Raw genomic sequence first — 26,734 nt, forward strand, 5'->3', positions numbered from 1 at the left:
ACCGTCAACTGCTCTAACTTTAGACTTTCTGACAAAACATGGGACGGAAATTTGGCCACCATTTCACCAAACCTCCAAAGTCATTTGATTTGAGTTAATGAACAGCATATTAAAAAATACATGATTTCTCTTTCGCACCGAGTAGGCTTTTAAATCGAAATATGAAAAAAATCTGTAGTGGAACACACGCGAGTGTCTGTTCATTCCAAGAAGAACGAAAAAGTATGATTGATAAACTTGGTGGAGACTTTAAACTTGAAATAAAATGCCGTCAGAAACAGTATACTGGTGTGAATCCATGGTACATAAGTTATAGCGTTGGGTTTCTGATCATCTGAAATTTCCATTTAGTTATTATAGACCTAACAGGATCCTACTGGCCCTCCGGAAACTTTAAGAGTTTTGCGGAGCAGCTAAAAAAACACTATTTTTCTCTCAAAATATCAAAATATTGAAACTATCATGAGTCGGCTGATTTTTTAAAAATATGCACGTGCACAGTTAGTTTTCACATAATTAGCACAGCGAGCGCAGAGCATCAGAAGTGCACCTGGACATTCCGGAGTTCCGGTGCAGACCGGCTGCCGAAAATCGTGCTCCGGAATCTTCTGGTGTTCCGGAGCACAAAAAAAATGACACTTTTTGCTCCGGAAGTTTCCAGAGCGCCGGGAGGGTCCTGACCTAACTCTTCATACAAAAAAACGCGTATTTGGCCTTTGTACCCTAAGCTGCACGCAAGCACTTTAAAGCAAAAGCAGGACAGAAATCAGTTTTTTTAAGTTTGCAAAAAAAACACCATATAGAAGATCTTTCAAATTCAGTATGTGGAATAGAGCAGTAAAAAACTTTTTTATTTTTCCTTTTTTTCGCAAAAGTTCTAGGAATGAAAATAAAGGTATACCGTGAGTGGTCCTAAATCCGACAGCCCTGCTTAATCTTGATCCCCCAAATAACTGTTATGGAAAAAACTTCAATTTACAAACATTCCCTCTCTAAGTTGAACAATAAACTATTGCCAGAACTCTCGAAACAAAACATCTAAAACGTAGTCGTCCAAGAAAACGGCTATTCTTTTTTAGAATCATCCTTACAAACTAGTTTTTATATTTATAAAAACTAAATTGCTGACGTGTGGAAAGGAATGTCGGCGTGACTGATCCTTTTGTTTCGATAATAACATCAAAGCGGGAACTAATTTTCTTCTTGTTTCTTTCTTTCCTTTTTCTTTCTTATAAGTTCACGCTTTCCCTCCCCCTCTCCAAGCGTGGTTAGCTCATGCGGTTAGAGCGTCTGTTTCATAAGCATGGGATTCCTAGCTCGATCCCGCTGGGTGTCAAATTTTTCAATTCTTCAAATTTCTTTTTTTAATTCTCTTTCTATTATAATGAAGGTCAATCAAACAAGAAACTAGCATATATTACCTCCACTCTCTGTGTAAGGTTTAGATAAGCTATGGTAGCATCACTCAATAAGAACTTTTTTAAGTTTTTTTTTCTTCAATCTTTTTTTTTACCACAAGCGATTATTCAAGGCTGAGATATAGGAGAACGGGTATAGGTGTTTGCGCCTGCGTTTGGTGACTGACAGTTTCAGTTTCAGTTTCACTACTTTCACTACTTTCACTACTTTCACTTTCAGCCAGCGAGTGAGCGAGCGATTCTTTGTAAGAGAATCGTCAAATAACTTCTTTCAGAATCATTCTCGTTTTATACTTTAAAGACAGAATGATAATTGATTTCCGGGTCAAAATGTTTGACACTTGATCCAATCGTTTGCTTATCTTTCTTGTGTGGTCGTCATTTGAATTTCAGTATTCAATGCTTATGAACATGTTCATTAAAAACGTCAAATTTTCAAGGTTTTTGTGACATGTTTAAGTCATGTTACAGAATTATCCATAACTTTTTAATACTATATGATATGGAAAATCAACCTAAATGATGGTTAAGTAGATAGACAGGAAGTGGATAATCTTGTGACAGTTTTTCTATACTCTTTACCTAAGTCAGGTAACGATTGAAAGAAGCTTGCCAAGCTTTGGATAATGATGTAACATCTAAATTTTTCAAATTTTTGGATAATGGTACCCAGAACTTAATATTCCTTTGACATGGGGTACTGGAACCTTTTGCAATCAATTAAGGGGTTTTCGCCCATATAATTTTCAAGCAATATTGTTACAAGAGCTACCGGATAACGCTGTAACATGGGTCAAAGCTTGAAGACAGAGGGTTAAGTTATCCATTTTTTGGCAATAAATGTCATACTTGTTGTTAAAATAAGGATACCAATTTTTCATCATTAAAGTGTATGGTTTCTAATGTTTATTTCAAGTATACTTCATTGTCTTGGATAACATTGTAACATCAAAACAAGGTCATTTTCAAGATCCTACCAAAGGGCCTATTAATTGATGGCGAACATCAAAATCTATTAAAATGTTTATTACTTCATAGTTAAACATGATACCTTGTCTCAGGACAGGTGATGAGTTATAAGTTTTAATACAAACTATAGACAAGACCTTGGAATTGATATAATTGACAATAAATGGATAATTTGTAACAAAATTTTAAAAACACTGATTAAAATTATTTCTCGGTCTTTATGACTCGATGATTATCCAAAATGAGAAAATAACTATAAAATATAGACATTAAGAATGGATAAAATATTATGGAGTTTCTAATATGCCATATATAGTTTCATATAATATACCTTCAATAAGTTCAATAAAGAGTTATTTTCAGCGATTTTAAGGCTGTGTTAGCTCTCTAACACTGCTACAGGTTACAAGTTATCCAAGTACTGTCTATTAACTAAGGATGCCTGCTTGCTGTGGATAAAAAAGTTACATTATTATCCAGATCTTGTTATATAATGAAAACCTCAATATTTTGATCAAACAAGCTTTTAAGAGACATTGTTACGGAATTATCCACAAAATTTCATTACTCAGGTCCCACAAAATCATGACCTATTAACAAAAAAGTGATTTTTACCATTTTTTAAGGTGTCACAAAACTTGACGTTTTTAATGAACATGTCCTTATAAAATACGGTTGTTATAAGGGTATTAAACTCCTCACTAGGAGGGAACAGATCATAGATTCGAATTGAACGCGAAATTACTAATAGCAATTAACATTACATAACGCGTCGATATCTTTTCACTCTCATAAAATGTGATTCAAAATTATAGTGATGAGCACAAAAACAAAATCAAGAATTGGTACTAGTTACTTGTTTCATTGACCTTCATTATAATAGAAAGAGAATTAAAAAAAGAAATTTGAAGAATTGAAAAATTTGACACCCAGCGGGATCGAGCTAGGAATCCCATGCTTATGAGACAGACGCTCTAACCGCATGAGCTAACCACGCTTGGAGAGTGGGAGGGAAAGCGTGAACTTATAAGAAAGAAAAAGGAAAGAAAGAAACGAGAAGAAAATTAGTTCCCGCTTTGATGTTATTATCGAAACAAAAGGATCAGTCACGCCGACATTCCTTTCCACACGTCAGCAATCTAGTTTTTATAAATATAAAAACTAGATTGTAAGGATGATTCTAAAAAAGAATAGCCGTTTTCTTAAGCTAAGGCTACACTGATAGTTTTTTCAGGTGGCTGCAATGCAATTAGCGTTGCGTTGCAAGCGTGCGAGAAATTGCAAAATGTAGCACGTCAATTTTTTCTGCAGTTGCTCTGCAACGCAATAAAAATATTGCAGAATAAATTTTAAGTGTCTGCAACAATATCAGTTTGAACTGATTTTGTTGCAAAAGAATCTGCAATTTTTTGACGATGTATCTGACATTCCAATCTTATTACGTCATTCGAATGTCAAACCTTCGAAAATCGAATGTTTTTGATCAAATCGAATGTTTTGTAATTCGAATGTTTTGTAATTTGAATGTTTTGTAATTCGAATGTTTTTTTGAAGTTTTTCCTGGTTCCTTTTTTTAGATGGCTAGACAGCAACAATTTTCAGGCGGCTGCAATGCAACAATTGCATTGCAGCCGCCTGAAAAAACTATCAGTGTAGCCTTAGCTTTAGACAACTACGTTCTAACAAGATGGCTATAATGTCAAGATGTCAAGTAATGTAATTTTAAAAGTGTTAGTTGTAAAAATAATTACCTTTTATACTGGATCAGTTCATTACTTTTTATGATACTGTTACTGATGTTGTCATTTATGACGTTGTACATATTGCAATAAAAAATTATGTTTTGTATAAGATTTTAAGAAGCAACAGTGTATCAATTCTCCCCAGTTTAGTTGACACTTTGATATCTTTATTGCATCACATCGAAAGGTTTGTTTTTATTCTAGCTTTTATCTTTGAAAGACCCCATCGGAATTAGGAAGGGCTGTCAGATTTAGGACCGCTCACGGTAATGATAATTGAATACTATCCACTGATGATCACAGCGGCACTATTTTAAGGCTATAATAATTGTAAAGCTAGAAGCGCTTCGCGTGCTCCTTACTTGAGGAAATGATTGACAGATTAAAGTTTTCACCCGCGCAGGAGCTCGCAGGCGTTCTGTGACATTCTCTGCTCAATCCTCGGACCGCGCTAAAAATGGTAGACTTAGCTGTGACAGATCATTTCGATGGAAGTTGTTGGAATGTTTACAAGGCTCTTGACAGAAAATCCTTTGTTTTATTGTCAATGATAACAGTGCCGTTATTAATTTTGTTAGATCTGACATATTGATGTTTGTAAGTGCACTTTATAGTTTTGATTGGATAATCATATTCTGGTTTTCATGTTATTAGATGCTGTATAAGAGCTTTAGGGCTAGCCTGTTAGTGTGTTCGACTCCCACTCAGCTTCATAGTGAATACTGTGTGTTTTGTTTTTGATACAAATAAGCTCTCACATTCTTTTTATGCCCCTGACAGCTGACAATTAGGCTAGGCTAGACTTACCTCTTTTCTCTTTTCTATTTCAACAATAAAATACTTGCATTTTGACACATATGATACACATTGACAGTCTATAGCTTAGACTGCTTAAACTCCTATATCAGGATTAGAAACTAGGCTAGTCTTATCTCTTTTATCTTTCCCTTTACGACAATACAATGCTGACCAGTTGACACAACACATTGACAAGTAATCCCTGTGAGAGCAGGTGGGAGAAATTTATATCGAAATCTGCAACAAAAACGAAATGGTCTCTTCTACTAATTGCTTCCAGGCGCTCCTTTGCAGCTGTTTATCAATCGAATTTCCACCAATGAGATTGCCATTTCATACGGCCCTTCTTTTTGGTACCCGTTGCTTCTCAGTGCCTTGCACAACGGGCAGTTGTAAAATCACACCCTTCATATATTTGTTTGTTTCAATCCGTGATCCTAAGGCTTAGGTTGTTTATTCTCATCTTCAATTTTCTGAAGCAAGCGGGAATTTGATGCAAGAGTTAGATTGTCAGTAAAGTGGATAAAATCATTGAATAAAAGAAGAACTTTAAATCTTGAATATTTTCATTTTGAAGAATTGGTGCAAAAAAGTGAAACATGGAAAAGTTTTATTTTTTATCAGTTTAAGGTATATGTTCACCTTTCTTGACACATTCTCTTTAATTGATCATATCTTTAGAACAACAAATTTTTATATATCAAAAGTATATATTTTCTGAAAGCCAATAATATTCTCTTTCTAATGGTAAAAGTTTCAGCTGAATTTAAAAAAACTGGGCAGGATATAATTAAAATCTTAAGAATTTTAACCTTACCTACTTCAAAGAAGTTAAAGTCACCCATAGCTTTTGAGTTTTGAAAAAATAATTTCGATACTATGTTCCCAATAGATTGAACTAAAAAGAGTAAATTTAAATGTGATTTTTTCAGTTATCTGTAAATTGAGGAAAACCAACTCGGTTAAGCTGGGAGCAAACCATCAAACATGGTTCTTCAAACATTTGAACTTTCTTGTTGAATGGTTTGCGCAGCATTTTCCAACATTGTCTCAAACATTTTAGAACAATGTTTGACGGTTTGCTCCCAGCTTTAGAAATAAAATCCTAAGACACTTTTTAAGTTTGATCTTATGGGAATCTCATAAAAAAAGAATGAAGTCGATATCTAAATGCTATGGGTGACTTTAACTTCGTTAAAAGTAGTATGGTGTGGTAAAATTTCGTTTTTTTCTACATCAATTTGAAATTTTTAACGAGATGATTGCTGTTTATTTGAGTAATCAGTGAAATGTGTCAAAAATATTACTATTCAATAGAGGTGAGAATAAACATGCTGAATTCTCTCTTTTGTTTCCGAAAGAGACGATTATTTGAGTAAATAATCCATCATAAGACGAACTTTGTTTTGAAATTTAAATGGTTATATTATAACTCTGGATCAAAAAATTTTAAGATTGTGATTTTACCAAAATGAAATCCAGTAACTTTTCTTCCACTTTGATAGACTGGAGTCGTTTATAATGCGTGTAATACTAATAATACCAATACTAATAATAATAATAATACCGGATTTAGTTTGTATAAACGACTGGAAGAATCCGGTGTTCCAGCCTTATAGATACAGGGGCTAGCTACGCAGAAACTTGCGTAGCGAGAAAACAATTTATCAAGCAACAACAAACTCTCAAAACGAAATCAACTCAAATGAAAAACTTTCAATACACAAATCCACACATATTTTTTTTCTCAAGAATTATTTTGAGCAGGAAAAAATTATAATTGCAATATTGACACTTTTCTTTTGTTTGGAGTTAGTGAACAAAGGTTTCTAGACGACTAAAATTGTTCCATTCATTACTTTTTGCTTTATCCACTATGTATAAATTAGTCGTCTAGCTTGCTAGTCTACCACTTTGACTGAAAAAATTTTTTTTGACAAAAAATCGGAAAAAAAGTGTACACATACCTTAATCGAAATAGGGGATTTGGAAAACTTTCTATGTTTGGATTTTTGCACAAACCCCTGTAACTATAGGCAAGCACCCTGTTGCTAAGATGTTGGCTTGAAATTGAAAGTCAAACCACTGAAAACGAAAGTAAAATCGACCCACACTCCAAATCCCGTAATTCAACTTCAACTTGACATAACTTTGTTTCCATTTAATCCCAAAACATTGTGTAGAATACTTCTTTATGGCGACTCCGATTTTAGCATTGTCCAAAATCACGATATATTGAGTATAACAATAAAATTTATCCGTGATACAAGCCGTTTTGGGGGACCGTTATTTTAGTCTTTTACTCTAACTGCCCTCCAAGCTCTTTTTGTTTTTGTTTTTTATTTTTTGTTAGTATTTATCCTCTGTAGTAAGTTTTTTTTTCCATTTATCAATTTATTTATTAATTTATTGTTAGCTTAGTTTGGGTTCCTTCCTACTGGTGGTATGATCTGGTGGTCCTTTTGCGGGAGGTTAGGAACCCTTAGTTTTGTACTATTTGTTCGTGTTTCATATACTATAGATAAAAAAAAAAAAATAAAAAAAATAAAAATCCCGTAATCTTGATAGAGGAGTTTAAGCATAGACTGATTGAAAGAAATATTACCCATGTAATGTTTATAATCGTAATCTGCAATAAAAACGAATGTGGTCTCTTCTCAGTGGCTTCCGTTATTCGGTACATCGGAAAGTCTTTGATAAGGAGGTCATTCGAAATTTCAAACTCATTTTTGTAAAATGTCAAACCAAGTTTAATAAAAAGCCCTTATCCTCAGAAAAAATGAGGGGTCACTTATCTTTCAACCTCTAGTAGTTTTGAAGTTCAATTTTTTGAAGTTTTTGTACAAAAACCTCCAGCCACGAAAGTGCTTCACAAAAAAATCTGCAGGGGAAGTTTGGCGCGAGAGTGTTTTTCTGTAGCGCGAGAAAAAAAAAATATCTTGTTAAAATATTAATGTTATTTATTCTAGTCAGTCAACGTAGTATGTTTTGAAAGCTAAACTATTACAGGGGAAAATGCAAAAAAATTCAGGCCGATAGCTGTCTCAAGTGGCTAGCGATTTTTGATTGCAGTATTCCTTTTCAAATTTTGAAAGAATGAAAAGAAATTATCTTGATAATTTTTTTTGTAAAAGAAAGCTGAATAAATGCTCTTGAAGTTGGAACACTTATGCTAGAAAACTTCTCCTTCCTGGATATTCCTAGATTTTTTTTTCAAAAACCCTGTTTTTATAACTGCCGCAGACGCCATCCCTGTTTCTGATTGGATGACAGCACTTTATCTTCATTTGATTGGATACTTCTTTTTAAACAATCGTACAACAATTTTTTGATTGGACAAAATAAAATAATCGATATCGCTGTGATTGGATAATAAAATAATTGGCGCTTTCACAAGCATTTGGGATTGATCAAAATAAAACAATCTAAATATTTTCCAGGGGGCGAATTTTTAGTTTTTCTTCTATTTCTTCATGTTCGCCAATCCGGGGCCAACTTAATTTTGAGTTTGGCAAATCCCCAAGATTGGCAAACAATCATTTTTTCCCACTTACAGCTTATTTCTTTGATGTTTTATTGTTTTTTTTTGTTGATTTCTTGCATCATCGATGGATGACTTGCGCATCATTTCTTGAAATGGAAACACACGGTATTTACCAAGCTGCCTCTGGTCGTTCTTTCAAAACGTCATTCATATCAAAGACTCCCCAGAAACTGAAGCTTTAGTAACTTTCAGCTAGAAATTTAAGTCAATGATTTTAGTTTTTCTGAGAGGCAAAAGATTTGGTTTGGTAAAAATATATAAGATCAAGTAAGCAAGACCTTCCAAGAAGATATGGGAAAAATATACATATTTTTATGTGAAAATATGGTTTTTAGATTTACAAAAGTTCTAGCTGTTTTAGATTTAGTATATGTGTATTCCAATTTCATCTGAGTAATGATTTTTATTTAAAAGTGGTTCATATATCTTGATGATAACTAGACGGACTATAAATAACTTATCATAATTTTAAACTATAACAGAATAGAGTAAAAGTCACAGCATTGTTTGCAGTTAATGGTAATGGTTATAGATCTTAAAAATCTGAAATTGCTTCTCTTTGGAAAAAGCTAGGATATATTTAGAAATCTAGAAAATTTATCCATCCATTGTTATTTTTTTGATAGATATTTCTGGACTTACACAAAATAGTAATACCTATGTGTATGAGCCTGATTTAAAAAAATGCTATCTATAAAAGTTGATTCCGCAAGGACTTTGCACAAAATAGATACCTTAAGGGAAGAAATTTTTGCGGAAGAAATTTTCGCGGAATTTAATTTCGCGAATTTGGGCGTAATTCGCGAAATTAAATTCCGCGAAACACATCAAAACGGCTAAATCGCGAAATTAAATTCCGCGAAATTCAATTTTTTAGGGGAAGAAGACGGCGATGATGTTTAATCATGACTTATCATAGAAACATTCATCTTTGATGTTATTATTTTGTTGTTTATGTTTGTTAATGTGACTGAAATCGTCTTGAATGTCGATGAAACTTATGAAAAAACTTTTTCTCTGTAAAAAAAATTCTTTTGAAATTTCTCAATCGCGAAATTAAATTCCGTGAAACTTTTCAAATCGGCTCATTCGCGAAATTAGATTCTGCGAAATTTGCCATTTTGAAACTCTAATTCGCGAAATTAAATTCCGCAAAAATTTCTTCTCGCGAAAATTTCTTCCCTTAAGGTAGGTATTTGAAGAAATTCAGAGAATTTCAGAGAATTTCTGTCCAACTATCTTTTTTCAGGAGATTAGATGGCAGAGTATTATATATTTTATCCTCATTGAGCATAACTTTACCATATTATAGTTTATATTAAAAAATGGCAAAATCTAAAACATTCGGAGTCTCGAAAAATAATATTTGAAACAAACATTCGAGGATGAAAAGAAAAAAAAATTGATAATTCAGTCGAGTTTCCTTGAATTAATATACCTAATTATATTAATTTTTATAGAATCTGGCTTGTCACCTATCGTGTCACTTGAACCAAAGTTTGCCACAGTTGTTGAAGGACATAACTTGACCATTCAATGCAATGTCACAGGGAAACCAGTCCCTATCATTTTATGGAGTAAACCATATGGCTGGTTGTCGCATAATCATATTGTTACAGGCAATGAATTGAAGATTCTGAAAGCTTCTCCAGAAGATGGTGGTACTTACGTTTGTTCTGGTCAAAACAAATTGGGAACTGAAAGCCAAAGATCAGTTATTTCTGTCGAAAGTAAGAATTCAATGTGTGATACACATTTTTGGGCTAAGGTAGATTAAATCTTTCTTGTGAGTGAAGGTAGAGAGGCTATCACCGTATTTCCCTAACACCCTGCCTGGAAAAGCTTGGGATTCGAACGCAGTCCATTGCGGTGAAAGTCTGTGATCGAAACCTTCACACTACCAAATCTTTCTTAGCAAAGTACGTTTTTGAGTCTCAAATCTATGGTTGTGTTATACTGGAGTAAATTACAGCTTATGCATACCTTTTTGTTATTATGTTACTTTTCTCATAAGGCTTACCATAAGCTTAAACAATGCTTAAAATTCTAGCCTGGATATGCTTTTACTAGTATTACTCTTTCAAAAATTGTATAGTTTTAGGCCATAAAATTCGGAAAACCTCTAGAGATAAATTTACAACTCCTTACTTTCTTCTGAACGAAAGGTTGAAACAATGCAACAATGTAATATTTTAAGTTTTTGTAGAACTCTATGTTGAGAGGAAGTTTTTTGCCCGTTGCGCAATAAATTTATCGAAAATTTGCATGCGAAATTTCTTCGATATTTTTTTTTGTGAAGGTTTTTAAAATTTAGACGGATGCTACTTTCATTTTAGCCCACCTTGAAAATGGATGGGCTAAGGAAAATGGATTAAAATATTCTTAACCTTTTCTTAATATTTTGGCCACTGAAGCCTTGTTCTTATAAAAAAACAAGAATGAGAATGACTTTTTACTAGGCTGGAAAGTTTTTTTCTTTTAAATTTCTAGGACGAGTTTTACCAAAACTAGCAACAGACGCACCTGACAAGACCACCTATGTTGGAGATACGACATTTTTCGTGTGTTCAGTACTTGAGGGTATCCCCAGACCTCTTGTCTTTTGGAAGTCAGCACGTGGTTATCGAGTACCTCAGAGCTACGTTAAGGAGACTGATGACGGAAAGGTTAATGTTTTTTTGATTTGTAATATAATGCAAAGTGCTCTTGTAGGTTTTGTGTCCATGTTTTTGTAACTGAGCGAAAAGCCGCAACCTTGGAAATACTCATTCTTACCACAGATATCATATTCTTTTACACACTAGATAGGTACTTGACGTACTTGCCAAGATTTAATGTAGGAGTGTGTCCATTTTTGAAGTCAACTAGTCCATGTTGTTTTCTCTTTCACCTTTCGAACGTTTGAATTTCAAAACATTCGAATTGCACTGTTGACGAACAGAATTGAAAACAAGATGACAGGCTAGTCAGCTCTAGAAACTGAACACGCTTCCTATATACAGGTAGCCTGATCCAGTCAAGTAGGTAAAGATCAGTGATTCTAACGAAGAGGCGATTGCTTATGCAAATCGGATTTTTTCCATACAGTAGATTCTCGGTTATTCGAAGCTCTAAGGGGAATGAGAATTTACTTCGAATAACCGGGAGTTCGATCAACTGAAAAATTCGTTTTCCCGCCAGACTCTCAACTTAACCTTAATTAATTGGAGGTACTTTTCTGAAGTAATGAGGCATCGCGGTTCAGCTGACGGTATTAAACACAAAGAAATTACTTGAATAGCGTGATTTCTATTCCTATTTCTATTTGGTTGAGTTGCAGGAGGCTTTAGAGGCCTATTCTCGCAACTATAGACGCTTACTAATGAGTGTCCCGTCAGCACCTTGAACTGACTACCCAATTCCCCTCACATGACATGGGTTGACCCGGGCGAAGGAACGTTCACTTGCCAAGTGAACTGCCGTGAGTGGGAATCGAACCCTGGCCGCCTGCACAGAAGCCAAGGTCGACTCCCACTATACTACGCCACCCGTGATATATAGCCCTGAATTTCGAAACTTGATTTCTTAAAGAAAAAAGTACTTTAATCGAAGAAAATCGATGTTCTCCACTCAACGATCTCCCAATAAGAAAAATTCGAATAACTGAGGGTGATTTAGCCTATAATGTACCCAAAGGGGAATAGAAATCGCTTCGATTAACTGAAAGTTCGATTAACTGAAGTTCGAATAACCGAGAGTGTTTTTGTATGGGTTGGGTAAGCAGATCCAAGGGGAACGCCATCTCACTTCGAATAACCGAATTATTCGAATAAGTGCAGGTTCGAAAAACCGGGAGTCTACTGTAATTAGTTTCAGCTTTTAGAAAATGTAACATAGCAAAAATCCGCCATTGTGAAAAAGTTTGTGGCATTTGAAGAGGCTTACGCAAATTGAATGTATTTGCACTGATCTCTAACTATTTGACTAGATCGGGCCATATAAAAGGAAACGTGACCTCAGCTCTAAAACTAGCTGCTTTTTTGCCATCTTGTTTTCAATTCGGGCCGTATTATATAGGACAATTCGGATGTTTTGAAATATTAACGCTCAAAAATGTAAGGTGAATTAGAAACAACATTGGACTTTTCCAGAAAAAAAAATTACCCCCACTGTTAAGGATATTGATTTTTCGAAGTCTCGATATCCTATTTTATCAGTAAAGACCCCCTGGATATCTACTCTTAAAAATATGCTCAACCCCCTGGATATCCTCTCTATAAAGATGCTTACCCCTGGATATCGTATTTTTTACTTGAAAAGACACTTTACCCCCTGGATATCCGCTCCCTTGTAGATATTTAACCCCTGGATGTCCACTTTTGAACAAAAATCGTTAACACCCTGGATATCCGATATCCTCAACAGGGGAGGCACGGACTATTTCTGGAAAAGCTCATTGTGGACTGGTCGAATTCGAAATTGGACACACTTTCACATGAAATCTGTGACCAGTAATCTTATCTGTGTGTGAAGGAATATGATTTCAGTGATTTTCTTTCAGCACAGAAGTTAATCGTAAATTTAAATAGTATAATTTAAAAACCTCTATCTCAGGTGATCCTGACTTTCAAGAAAGTATGGACAATCTTGGCAGGCAGTTACACGTGTGTTGCAATGAATACAGCTGGAACAACGGAAATTAGTGCTGAACTCAAAGTTAAAGGTTACTACTGTTATAAATAATTTCTTATGAAAATCATTTTAAAATGTGACGTGAGTAAAGTTTCTCTGAGAAAATTGTAAGATTATAAGAGGTGCTTATTATCCTTATTATACATCGAACAGAAACGATGGTATGTCTAGTCTAGCATGCTAGGCGACTACTTTAGACAATCCAGAAATAAAGCAAAGCTAATGGCGGGGACAAATTATAGTCAAACTTGTACATACTGATATTATCCCGTTACGATTATTGTATTATCATATAACGCTAACTAACTGCGATCTCGAATTTCTTATCGGTCAAGATTTGACCGGCTAGAATCAACAATAAAGTATCATTTTTTTTGAAATTTCTTTACCAATATATCTAATGGCTGCGACTGTATTTTTGCGAACAACAATTTTAAAAGACAGTGTATTTAACCTTAGCTCTAGTCCAAGAGGAATGAACCAATTTCAAAATATTACAAAGAGTCTAAATCTAGGGGGTGGAGGATATAACATTTTTTTTAGATTTACCCCCGGACATTGTGAATTTTGACCCCCCGGACAACAGACCTCAGCCCCCGGACACGCATCAGTTGACCCACTCACATTCAAAATCAGAGCAAGTTTGCCCCAAAAACAAGGCAAATTAAGATTTTTCACTACCCCCCCCCCGGACAAAATATCTAATATATCCTCCACCCCCAAATTTTCTGGAAGTGCCCATTTGAAGAGAGTGTTCTAAATAAAGAATTCTATACTACTATAATTTGTGAGGTTTGAACTCTCCCGTTTTCAAATGACGAATATTTCATTTTGATATTACTTTATCTCCAATTAGGTGACCCACGAATTTTAGTGAGACCGCGTGGTATTTACCGTGTAACCAATGGTGACAAAGTCCAAATAGAATGCATCAGTTACGGCGCCCCAACACCCTCCATCATTCTGAAGTTCCCATCCAATTTCAACCAATCAGCTAGAAATGAGATGGAATTCACCAAGCGTAAAGGATTTATGAAGTTTGAGTTCACAGCTGATGAACGATTTTCAGGCAATTTTACTTGCATTTCAAGGAATCGTTTAGGACAAAAAACCGAATGGGTCCAAATTATTGGTAAATTTCTTTTTGTAGACACCTTTAATAAGTGATACACGTTTTTATAAAAAAAACATCCAAAATTTTCAAGCAATAGGATGTTCTTAGCTTTCAAATTTAGTTTGGCAAAAGTGAGGAAATTTTTTGGTAAATGACGAAGTTTTTCCCGACTAAAAAGTTTTCTGCCTAATTTCAAGATAGTTCTGAAAAAGATTTTCATAAAAGTGACAAAGTTTTCTCTGATGGAAAGTTTTACCCGACTAAATTTTCCTCTTTGTTTTTCCTTTATTTTTCTTGTAGTCAATAAAGAAGACACTTTACCACAAACAACTATCCAACAATCCAAAATGACCGCTAGACTCGGTGAACGCATCTCAATCCCATGTCTTGTAACCGGAATACCAAATCCTACTGTCCATTGGACCAAAGAGGATGACACTGAGAGTATTTCAAACGAACCTGTACTTTGGTTTGACTCGATATCCCATAAAGATGGTGGGGAATATCACTGTAATGCGGAAAATAGGCAAGGCAAAAGTCGTGTATCAGTTATACTAGAGGTCATTGGTAAGTTATTTGGCTTAACTTCTCCAAATGAGAGATTCTCGTTCCGTCAAAACGGACTTACAGTTGACGCTCTCTAATTCGACGTTCTTATATTCGATACATTGCGTTATTCGATAATATTGAAAGTCACCGTCAACAAGAAACTTTCATAAACGACGATCTACCATTCATTCATATCCCGCATCCGATTAAAATTCAATTCCCCTTTAAAATCGAATTCTAGAGCGTCAACTGTGATAATGATTGTTTTGATAAGCAATCAAGGCATCTGGAAAATATCTAGAATAGGTTAATCATAGTTCAGACGACTTTTACATTTTGAGAATCTTTTGGGAAAAAGTATATACAATTGATATATCTGAGCTGGGTGTTTTTTTAGCTTTCAATCTTCGGATCATCCTTTTTTATACTGAACTCTACAAAATATGCTATATTTTATATATTATATTTATATTTCAGTCCCACCAATTGTTCACGTCACACCTTCCAATCTCGTCGTGCGTAAAGGTTATTCATTCAATTTAAAATGCGACGCTATCGGCTCTCCAAAGCCTATCATAGAATGGCGCAAACTGAACCATACGGAGATGCCGTCATCACTGTTGGTTTCAGATACAGAATTAGTATCAATTTCTGCTTCAACGGAATATACTGGTGCTTATGTGTGTTCGGCGAAGAATATCCACGGTGAAGAGAAAGCGTTCGCAAACATCTCAGTAGTTGGTAAGTAAATTTAATTTTAATTCACTTTAAAACTTTATAGAAACCACCCTTCACAATTCTAGTTAGTGCCTTGTACTTGGTATAGCGATGTGATTTTTAGCATTGGTAGTTATTAAAAACTTTACAACAACTTATTGATGGATATAGTTGGGATTGGAATCTTAAATTTTAAGAGCCATAACGCTTATCAAACTTCTGAAAATGATGGTAGCAGCTGATATTTGTTGAAAATCAATATTTTACCTGGATTATCCCCCTTTCAATAGTTTTTCCACTTTTAGTTTAGCCATTAGTATCGCCATCTTTTTCGCGTGAAAGGAACGGGGAACTCTCGAACCTTTGCTTGCTTTTGGTCTTGATGTCTTAAAACACTCGTCTAACCCTTTACCATACGAGTTAGTTAAAAACCAGCAGAGTGAAGAAAATCACGTTTTAGGATAGGCTAATCACTTGTCCAGCACTTCATTGTTTGACCAAAGTTTTTTCGTCTAAGAGAGATTTCTATCTGAGAAAAGCATTACAAGGCTTTTTTAATTCAAGAAAGATTCAGTACTGCTTTGTCGTGTAAAGTTTATTTTCCGTCTGACATGGACATATTTTACTTGGACCCTGTTATAATATTCACTTACAAACCTCTAGAGAATGGTATAGATTTTTTAATTACTTTTTCTAATGAACTTTTCAGAACCACCATGGGTAGAGGCAGTCGGTCCAAACGTCATTCGAACCAATCTTACAACAAACATTACTTTAGAATGTAAAACCACAGGTGATCCTCAACCAGCTTTGAAATGGTTCAAACCCTTACGATCGACTGGATCAATGGACACACTCACTGGGAAATTTATCATCAAAAGTTTAAGTAAATATGATCAAGGACAATATCGGTGTCAAGCTAGTAATTTGGGTGGAGTAGCAGAAGAGAGATTTAATATAATTATTAACGGTAAGGCTTTTCAAACGTAATGGACACTTCTAATTTTGAGAATTTTAGTTAGTTTTACAAAGCAACGGCCATATCATTTCAGTTAGATTTTCTCATCAATCCATCCTCTTCTTTTTCCAGTCTTGAAGTTATACTAACTTATATCGGGGGAAAAGTCGGGGGGGGGGACCCATATTGTAGATGTGACGGAAATTTGAAGAATCTCTTCCCCCGTTTCTTTTAATCCCAGACTAAAAAGAGTTTCTCAATTGATTCACGGGTTCAATATTATATTGATTATGCTTGACATACAGAAACTGAAAGGTGTCAGTTATTGGAACAGTTTTTGGAAACGTTATGTCTCTTTCTCTTTAGTTCTCTCCGTATTAGCGACCGTAGTGCAGTGGTAGAGCTACGGTGCGCAAGGTCGTGGGCTCAACCCAGATAATACTAAAGACTTCGTACTTAGTACAAAAATGATACTTGATACCTCTCTGCTTGGTACTCAGTAATTAAGAGAATGATCAATGGTAAGTGGAGTAATCCAGGGAGAAAGAGTGGCGCCCTCCCCTGCCTTCGGGTAGATAGCTATCGAAAGAGGAGCCTTCGGGTCGCTTCCAACTGCGATCGCAGACTTACCTTCTGTTTCTCTCCGTTTTACAGAGCTACCAAAAGTTTATATTGAGGAAGGGTTAACAGTTTCGGTGATTGCCGAATCTGAATTTACATTCAATTGTCATGGTCAAGGCACACCAATGCCAGAGCTGAGATGGACAAAGATTACTGGTAACCTCTCCAAAGACGTTGTCGCATCGCCTGATGGCACTCTATATTTCCCAAAGGTATCATTTTATTAATGAAATGAAACACTGTCCAGTGTCCATGCTTCGTAATATTTGATTAAAAAGTTTCCACTTAATTTGTCACGTCACATGAACAAGAGAAATGGGTGAAATTATACGATCTTCTATATATCTACAGTCGTTGGGGTTGTGCATGCCCTAGATATTGATTTGTTTTCTCTTAGAAAAGCTAGGGTCCGAAAACGTTGCCTTTAACAGTTTTTCTCGAACCAAATAAACAAAAGCTGGCTTCTATACAAACGACACCCTAGGCTGTCAAAATAAATTAATACCTTTAGCAAAATAGCTGAATACCTTTTGTAACAATAACGAGCTCTAGTTTAGACGGCCCACGTTTCGCCCTGCCTATTCTAATTGCGAATTGAAGTTGGCAGAAAGTTGGCTGTCTAAAGTCAATGCATTGTCCTCTTTTGACATCAATGCAATGTCTTCTTTCAATGTTTTTTTTCAACAAAGATTTTATCTGCCAAATTAGTACCCACTTTTTGCCTACTCTAACAATTAGAATAGGCAGGGCAGAAAGTCGGCCGTCTAAACTTAGAGCTTATAGTCGGTGTATATTCAAATAAACAGCAATAAAAATGCACTTATTGTTCAGCTAGCTACATTCTAGAGGGTCAGTAAACGCGGCGGAAAAGTATATACTCCGCCCCGAACTGAACTCCGTTTTCAAATTTATCCCGCCTCCTGAATTATTCCCTTTTTTAGTGATAATGTGTAGACGATAGGATTGTCTACATTCTAATCTAACTTTTATTTACGTAGGTAACATCGGCTGACGAAGGACGGTACCGATGTATAGGGCGGAACGAATACGGAAGTGTCATTGCTGAAATACAACTAAGCGTCGAAGGTCAGTTGAAAAATTGAATTTACTGTATTTGTCAAGTTCATTGGAACCTCTTACACTGAATGTCTCTTAGTGGGCCAGTTTTGTCCCCTATATTTCCCAACACAATGCTGTATGCGTGTATAGGCTGTCCAGTTTCATCTTGGAAATGTTTTTTGTAAGTACTTTATTTTCATTGTTTTTGGTAGTGGAAAGGGTTAAAAATGATCAAGATGAGATTTGACGGATTATAAATTATACTTTTCAGTATGAGAAACGAAATTTTCGTTCTCAAGGCTATCATTCTGAACTCAAAGAATGTTTTACAACTTCCCCACGAACGGAATTTTATACTACCCAACAGCTCCAGTGGGGAATTGAGTACCACTACTCTGATACAAGAGCGTGGGTGATATGCTAGACATCGCGATGTGTGGTGTCACTCATCCCGTTCTGCGCCTGAGACGAGCTAAATGGTCTCCCGCGTAGTTCGAGTGTCATCACTATGCATCATGGTATCTGTGTCTCGCGTGGACAGAACCAGCAGTGTCTGGACAGCGCTAAGCGTTCCCACTTGAAGAAGGAGGAATTCCTACTTCGTAAGGAGTAGGACCCATTCCCCAATGGGGAGGGCACATGTCATAGCTCCACCCGAACTTTCCTGGTCATGAAATTACAGTAGAGTCTATCTAGCTCAGACCTCTATACCTCGAATGTTTCCTCAACACGGACAAATGTTCTCGTCCCTTCAGTTAAGAATGCCTCATAAACCTAGCTCAATTTCTCGAGTATTTTTCGTGAGTAATCGAGTTATGGAGACTGCACTGTATTTGTTTTTTTTTATTTCCGCAGGCGCACCAAAGATAACTTACTCCACACCATCGTTAACTGTCAACATGAAAGAATCAGCCAAACTGTATTGCAATGTAACCGGATCACCAAAACCAAAAGTCACGTGGTTCAAACTACATTCAACTGAAATGCCGAAATATTTTTACATCAAAGATGGATATTTCATGATTCCCATAGTTGAATATACAGATGGAGGAATTTTCATTTGCCGTGCACAAAATTCTGAAGGCGTTGCTGAAGCAAAGGTTGAGCTCAAAGTTAATGGTAAGGATTGCATTACATTTAACAGGGCTCCCAGGCATATCCTAATTTTACTAGTTCTACTAATTTTGGAGAAATCTGGAAAAAAAAACTAATTCTACTAATTATTGACATTATTCGCGGTAAAATTTCGTTCGCTTGAGCTTGAATTATTCTACTAAACCCTGCCCACCATCCAAAGCAAAGGAATTATGATACGTTCAGCTTATGCCGTTTCGTTGGTTGCGACGCCGGTAGACGGCTAGTTATTGAACATATAATTTCCTATTTTTTCCCCTAATATCCAAGCAAGTTTGATTGAAATTTTCTCCTCAATGATGGTTGGCAAAGTCAAAGTTAAAAATAAGTATTAGTAAAATACTTTTAAAATTCTTTCAAAATTCTTTTCTTTCAGAGTTCATTCCTCAATTCAACAGCACCAAAAAATCAATGATCGTTTACGACCGTATCATTAACACGCTTTATAAAACAAGCATCAAGTTGTCAATCAAACCACAATCCTTACACGGACTTCTTTTGTACAGTGGCCAACTTGAAAAAGACTTTATTTCAATCGGTTTATCAAATGGTTTTGTTATTTTCCAATTCGACCTTGGTTCGGGTCCAGCTTTTATTAAAAGTGAACAAAAAATCAGGGCCGATGAATGGATCACGGTAACGGCCCAACGTGACGGCCCCGTCGGTGTTTTGAAAGTGTCCGGTCAAAGGAAAACGAAAGGTCGCTCCTTAGGTCGTTTCAATGGATTGAATTTGAGGAGTGAACTTTTTATAGGAGGACACGAAGACTTTGAGAAGGTCTTTCAACAGACCAAACATGATGTAGGGTTTAATGGTTGTGCTAGTGAATTATTTATAAATGGCGTCAAAAAGGATTTTGGTAAGTTTAGCCTTATATTATACTAGACATCGTGGCTTTTTATGCCGTAACGTCTATTCAACTTTTCTAGGTTTTTGTGGTCCAGACATTCGAATGATTTTGTTTTTTTAAAACTTACAGTATTGAAAAATCGAATATGGTCAAAGGCTTTTTTTTCGAAAATCATTTTTAAAGGTTTAAAAATGTAGAGTTATCTCCCTCCCAGTTTAAGTCGTCGTCGGATTTTGTGACATTTTAAAAATCGCTTATTCTTTTTCATTAATGAAAGATTTCAAATGCGAAAATTTGAAAATTAAGTTCGAATAGTTAAAAAAAACTTGGGTTATTCACTATTGAAATTACATGTGGTTTTCTGCAACATACGACGTTAGAAAAGTAGCGTCCTCCATGAGAATCTACAGGATTCCTCGACCAAATTTTGTCACGAAAATATCAGACGTTTCTTTCCTGTCCTAATCAAGTGACTTTGAAAACAATGCCAATGAATCAGGAGAATTTTCAGTTGGAAGAATATATTGTAAGAAATTCTAGATATCCAAATAATCTTATTATAATTATCTAAATATGTTCCTTTGACTATAATTATCATTTTGTCATTTTGTTTTTTACACAGCATTTTCATTGAAGAATTTCAATGCCAAACAATGCTCAACATGTGATCACCAGAACTGTTTGAACGGAGGTGTCTGCATTCCCAAATCAACTAAAATCGGACACTTATGCCAATGTCCGAAATCTTACATTGGACAATTTTGTGAAGAAAGAGTTGAACGTTGTTTCCCGGACGCTTGTCATTCTGGAGGGCGGTGCATCAATAAACCTTTAAATGGATATCGGTGTAAATGTGTGCTGGGAAGATTTGGGGAATTTTGTGAGGAAGGTACACTATATTTCATATATTATTTCTCGTTTACTCGTTTCATTATAATTAGAGCGTTCCAATGTTTTCAAAGAAAAGTTCAGAATCTAAATAAAAAAGGCTTGAAAACTCTGGACAAGTTTAAACAACTGAAATTCGTTTACCGTCTTTAATGGTCTGCAAAAATGGTATAGAATGTGGCAAATTTGAAAATGTGCTTAAAAGTAAACCTACACTGATAGAGCATTCTGTACCAACTTTTTTCACATATAGAAAACAACAACGGATAGGCCGATGAACATTTCCTTTCTGTTTAAAATCGTTACTAGACCGACTAACATTTAGTTGATTTAGTAAGTCGGAGGCGACCCGATAGTTATCTACCCTGGATCACTCCACTTACCCTTGATCTTTCTCTTAGCTGCTGAGCATCAAACGAAGAGACATCAAGTACTATTTTTGTACTAAGTACGAAGTCTTTGGTATGACCCCGTCGAGGTTTTTTGTTTTCTTTTTTAGGTGAAGCGATTTCAGTTCCATCCTTCAAACGACATTCATACATCTCCTACCCAGTCCCCAATATCTCACCAGCGTCACTTAAAATATCCATATCCTTCAAAACCGTATCAATAACTGGAAAATCAATATTATTGAGTATCTCACGACCGACAGTTAACACGTATTTGAAGCTATTGCTTTTAGACGGAAAAGTGGTTTTGGATTATGACCTTAGTGACGGGGCGGTCAGATTGCAAAGCTATGAAATTGTTCCACCCAACGAATGGAGTACTGTGAATATTGAACTGAAAGGGCGTTACGCCTCTTTGAGCGTCAATCAAAAACAAGCCATCAAGGGCGCTTCTAAAGGGCGTTCTATCTCATTACAACTTCACACACAAACCCTTGTGTACGTAGGTGGAGAAGAAGGACTAAGTACAGGTCTACATGGGTGCGTCCAGGAATTACGGATCAACGAGCAGAGGATTGACTTGGTGAATAGTTTTGTGGAAGCACACAAATTTTCCAGCTGTTATAAGGTACTGTAATCATCCAATCAATAAACCTTTTACAAATTGCTTATAGCTGAGCGAGTCAATCCATCGAATAAGCTTTTAAACATCATTTCTGCCTGTACGTAATAAACTTAATAAATTTGAGACTGAAAATTTGAATTTACCAACCGTTAAGAGACATAAACTGACTCAGCAATTTTATCTTTTTCTATAATTTTCTGATCGATTCATAGAAGGTTATTCCAACACTGAAACATACTCTTCGAGTTTTGCTCAAAGGCAAGCTTTAAAGGATAATCTGATGGTTTGAGATATTTGGCTTACAGAAACTTTCAATTGTCTAACTACACTCTTTTTTATAAGCTTACGGGAAAATCGAGTCGAGGCTCAGTATGCTTAGCAAAATCTCATGTTCAGTCTTAATTTATGCTTATTTATATACTTTGTCTTCGTTTTGTTGATTTTCTTTGGACTCATGGAAATTTCGAAATTTTAAGTCTGAACAGTGATTCGGCTAAAAAAATTACAGTTTTTTTAATTTGGCGCCGCAGGCGAAAATCTTTGATCTAAGAAAGCTAAAACAGCTTTAAAAGTAAGTAACCATAAAAAGGTCAGTGGTCAACTGCATTTCAGCTTTGAGGTTAGTTTAGGTATAAACTTATTTCTTTTTTATGATTTTTGTCGCCAAAAAGAAAAAAGTTTATACCTAAGCTACTTGGAGGTATGCTTAGCATTATGCTTATTTTGTACCGAGTTTGAGCCTAAGTATACTTGTAAACGTTATGCTTACAAAAAAAGAGTGTATTCTCCAAAGTTGAAATATAACAACTTGAAATTTTTAAAAACTTAAATATCTCAACTTTTGAAAAAAGTTAGGCCAAAAGATTTTGTTTCAGGACTATGAAAAGTTCCAACATGCCGAATACCTCATGCCACCTGATTATACACCCTTTAAACTTTTCTTATCTCTTGAAACTCGTTTCCAGGTTTTATCTCCTTGTCTTTCACAACCATGCGTTAACAATGGAAAATGTGTCACCGTCGCTGCTGGAAAGTTTCAATGCGCATGTGCAAAAGGTTATGAAGGAAACACGTGTCAACGAAAAATCAAAATGTGTGGCAAATATTTCGGTTGTAAAAATGGTGGCCGTTGTTGGACGGATCGGCTGTCCGGGAATAAGATGTGTAGATGTCCGATTGGTTATGGAGGGGAGTCGTGTGCTAAGAGTAAGAATCTTCTCACTAAAAGAATGCTACTTTTCTAAATAATACACCGTTGGAAGTATAGTCGCGAGCACTAAAATTTACTATAAATTAAAATATGATTGATGAGGATGAAGAAAAATAAGAAATTGAACCCTATGAATTTCACTTTTTTCTTTTTCACAGTAATGGATATCAAAGAAACGATACAATTCTCCCATGGAAGTTACTTTGTTTACCCCAAAAATACAATAAGGTAGGGAAGCATGAAAAATGATAAAATTTACTTTCGTTTTAAAGAGGTGACTGTCAAAAAGGGTTTATCTATAATATTAGGAACCATTAAATTTTAGTTCAGGCTGGGCTTTTTTTAATTTTTTGAAATTTCTAGGCTTAATTCATTTTGTGTCTGCATTCTGATTAGATTTGCATGTTTGTAACGGTGTTCATTCCTCTATATTCTTGGTTAAGTCTTGGTCTTATTTAGTTTGTTCTTAGCTTTTAGCCAATTTTTAGCCTCATGTTCTTATAAAATTGTTCCTATAAATAAAAGCGTGTCTTGAGTATAACACTTCATGTGTTCTTCTGACTTCAATCTGCTGGACCTTAGTAGTCATATAATCTTGGTAAAGATCCTGATTACTTTGCATATGACGACCTTACCTTTTCTATACCTATCTATACCTTTTTTTATACCTATCTATACCGGCGTCGCACCCGCCGAGCAGTGTTGTTGAACACATCAAAAGCCCTTTGGATAGTGCATAATTATATCATTATTGTTTCAAAAGCTGATTACCAGAAATATACCTTTCTCTATACCTTTCTCTATACCTATCTATCCCGCCCCAAGTTTTCTTTATACTTTAATGCTTTGTGGGGTTGAAAAGTTATACTGTAAATATGTTGCTAGCAGTATGGATCGTCTTTTATGTTTAACGTATCTCATACTATTTGCTTAACTTTAACAAAAGAAAGAACTATTTACCTTTATCCCCTTTGTTCCGCTTTGTCAGCATATATTATAAAAATAGATAATCTTTGTTTAAGCCTGTTAAAGCCCATCTCACAAGCATAGGTAGGCGTAAAGATAAAATATAAAAGTTGCTTCAGATAATTTTTTTCATCTTTATAGAACTGTGGAAGATAATTTAATTCGGTTATCTTTTCGTACGGAATCTACCAAAAACGGATTGATCCTTTGGTATGGACAATCAGCTCGCATCAGTCCTGATTTCTTTCTGATAGGAATGAGATCCGGTAGTTTAGAGGTTCAATATGAATTAGGGAGTGGTCTTGCTGAAGGGAGGACGAAGAAAATGTTCAATGATGGTCAATGGCATGATATTATCATGAAAAGGTTGGTAAAGGTTGGTTTTGGTAAATAATAAGGTAACTTGATTAATGCTATCGAGTTTTATAGAAACCCCTGACGTACTTTCTCAATCCTGGCCCACCAATTTTTTTTTGAAAATGGTACCACTACTCAATGTGGGTGAGATTGCTCTACTTTTCCTTGAATACTTGTGATGTAGCGCCGTCTGACGTTAGCAAAAGTTTTTAACACTGCCATTTGAGTTTTGCCAGACTGAAACGGCTCTTCTCGACAGCGTTCCTTCTGTTACTTTTTACAAATATTCCATAAGGAGTGGGAGTTTGACGTCACTCCCACGTGAAGTCGTTGAAGTACTGTTTCTATGAACTGGCGCCACTTGAATAGAGAGCAAAACACGTAAAAACGTATTAGACCAACACAGTGAACAGGAATTCGCATTTTTCGCGGTTTTTCGGCAAAAACTGCGAAAATTAGAACCTGCGAATTACAAATTTTGCCATATTCATATAAACTCCCTAGGAAAATAAAAGAAATGTGTCCAAAATAGGAAAAATCAGCGAAATGTTAATTCCCGCCAAAACCTTTTTCGATTGCGAAAATTAAAGGAAAACCTCGACTTCATTCTTCTTTTTTTCAAGGGATGGTTCAATGCTCAACCTTCGAGTGGACGGACGTGCAGAATTGGAATTGAAAGCACCAGGATCCAATAAAAACTTAGATGTATTCTCTATACTACATCTAGGTAAGTAGAATTTATTTTCAAGGATTCTCAACTTCAAATGGCTCTAACATTGAACTGTTCATATGCTATGTAAACGGGTCATAGTTTTGAGCTTCTCTGAAAGTCAAAGTTTTTGCCACCTGATAAAACTTGTTTTTTGAAATACAAATTCATAATGAAATTTGCTTTTTCGAAGGAAAAAGGATAGCTGTGTTGATATAGAAGCTAGAAAAAACCTGATTAAATTTGTTAAGTGACCGGTGGTAATAGAAATCAATATAACAAAAAGGAGTTACGGGACCTTCTCTGGTTATGTCCCCTCCCCTCGTTCCTAGGTGTTTTTTACTATATCTCCTCCCCTCGGTCCTAGGTCTTTTTTACTATATCCCCTTACCTCGGTCCTAGGTCTTTTACTAGTTCTTCTCGCTTTATTTTTCATACGCCCGTAGTTAATAAGATATCTGATACGTCGACCTTTCTCCCCCGTAGGTGGTGCCGATGATGTCTTTCGAGTATCACGCCGTAAATACGCACGTGGATTCGTCGGTTGCGTACGCGATTTCTACGTTGAAAAACGTAAAATGAATTTTCATAAAGACCCACTAAATGGAGCCAACATTGATACATGCTAAGTCATATTTTTTTAGTTTGTCTTAAATTTTGTTATTATTTAAAATTTTAGAATCTTTTTTTATCGACCTAAATCTTTAAGAAAAAGAACGCGTATTTCTTTAAAGTCATTAAATTCAATGATACGAATAGCTACCCTTTTTATGGGAAAAAACTCTTGTCTATTGCTCATTCCGACATCGACATTTTATTTCTGCCTATCTTCTCTGAGGCATTTTTCTGACCCCTCTGGTGACTTTTCTAACTTATTTACTATGTTTTCTGACTATTTTAAAGTTACCTTGAAATGTCGTCACGACCGGGGTTCGAACCCATATCAAATAAAAGAGTTTCTGATTAGAAATCCAGCCCGCTATCCGTTGAGCCACACTCGCACAGCAGAACTCTAAATTTGGAAATACTTATAGAATGACAAAAAAGACGGGGGTAATGTTATTATAATATGGGTAAAATTGCCCTTTTTTTAACCTGACTGAAATTCGAGCCGTTACTAGCAACCCTGACCTAAGCAATTTCAAACAACAAAACCCCCGGAAAATTTAAAATGTTGGAATGAGCAATAGACAAGAGTTTTTTCCCTTTTTATGAGAACAATTGAATTTGTTTGAGTTCCGGGGGTCACTCAAGTTAAGCGACCGACCTTAGGTGCAGCCCTTAACCCTATTAGCCCCAGGAGGGTCGAGAAAGTGCACTCTAGAGTGTAAAATGTGAGAAAAAAAGTTTTTTGGTCAAACTTTGGAAAACCTGACTATTTTTTGGCACAAAAAAGGACAAAAATATTTCAAGGTAATACACCATAAGGGTCAATTCAAAAGCGAT

The 26,734-nt window shown here is 35.5% G+C and overlaps 1 protein-coding gene across 1 annotated transcript; it reads left to right on the forward strand.

Moving 5' to 3' along the window:
• Positions 1-9,928: 9,928 nt before the first annotated feature.
• On the forward strand, positions 9,929-26,030 carry LOC136817325 (basement membrane-specific heparan sulfate proteoglycan core protein-like). The gene is made up of 18 exons (XM_067073670.1): positions 9,929-10,201; positions 10,962-11,137; positions 13,065-13,173; positions 13,999-14,274; positions 14,557-14,823; positions 15,283-15,546; positions 16,232-16,492; positions 17,135-17,313; positions 18,100-18,187; positions 19,016-19,279; positions 19,671-20,153; positions 20,767-21,033; positions 21,532-22,049; positions 23,012-23,252; positions 23,415-23,484; positions 24,364-24,588; positions 25,203-25,306; positions 25,775-26,030. Exons 3-18 carry the CDS (start codon positions 13,125-13,127, stop codon positions 25,915-25,917), a joined length of 3,699 nt encoding a protein of 1,232 aa, XP_066929771.1. The 5' UTR covers positions 9,929-10,201; positions 10,962-11,137; positions 13,065-13,124; the 3' UTR covers positions 25,918-26,030.
• The last annotated feature ends 704 nt before the right edge of the window (positions 26,031-26,734 follow it).

Source organism: Clytia hemisphaerica, unplaced genomic scaffold (assembly GCF_902728285.1).
Source record: "Clytia hemisphaerica strain Z4C2 unplaced genomic scaffold, Clytia hemisphaerica genome assembly, whole genome shotgun sequence".
In the NCBI taxonomy this organism is placed as follows: Eukaryota; Metazoa; Cnidaria; class Hydrozoa; order Leptothecata; family Clytiidae; genus Clytia; species Clytia hemisphaerica.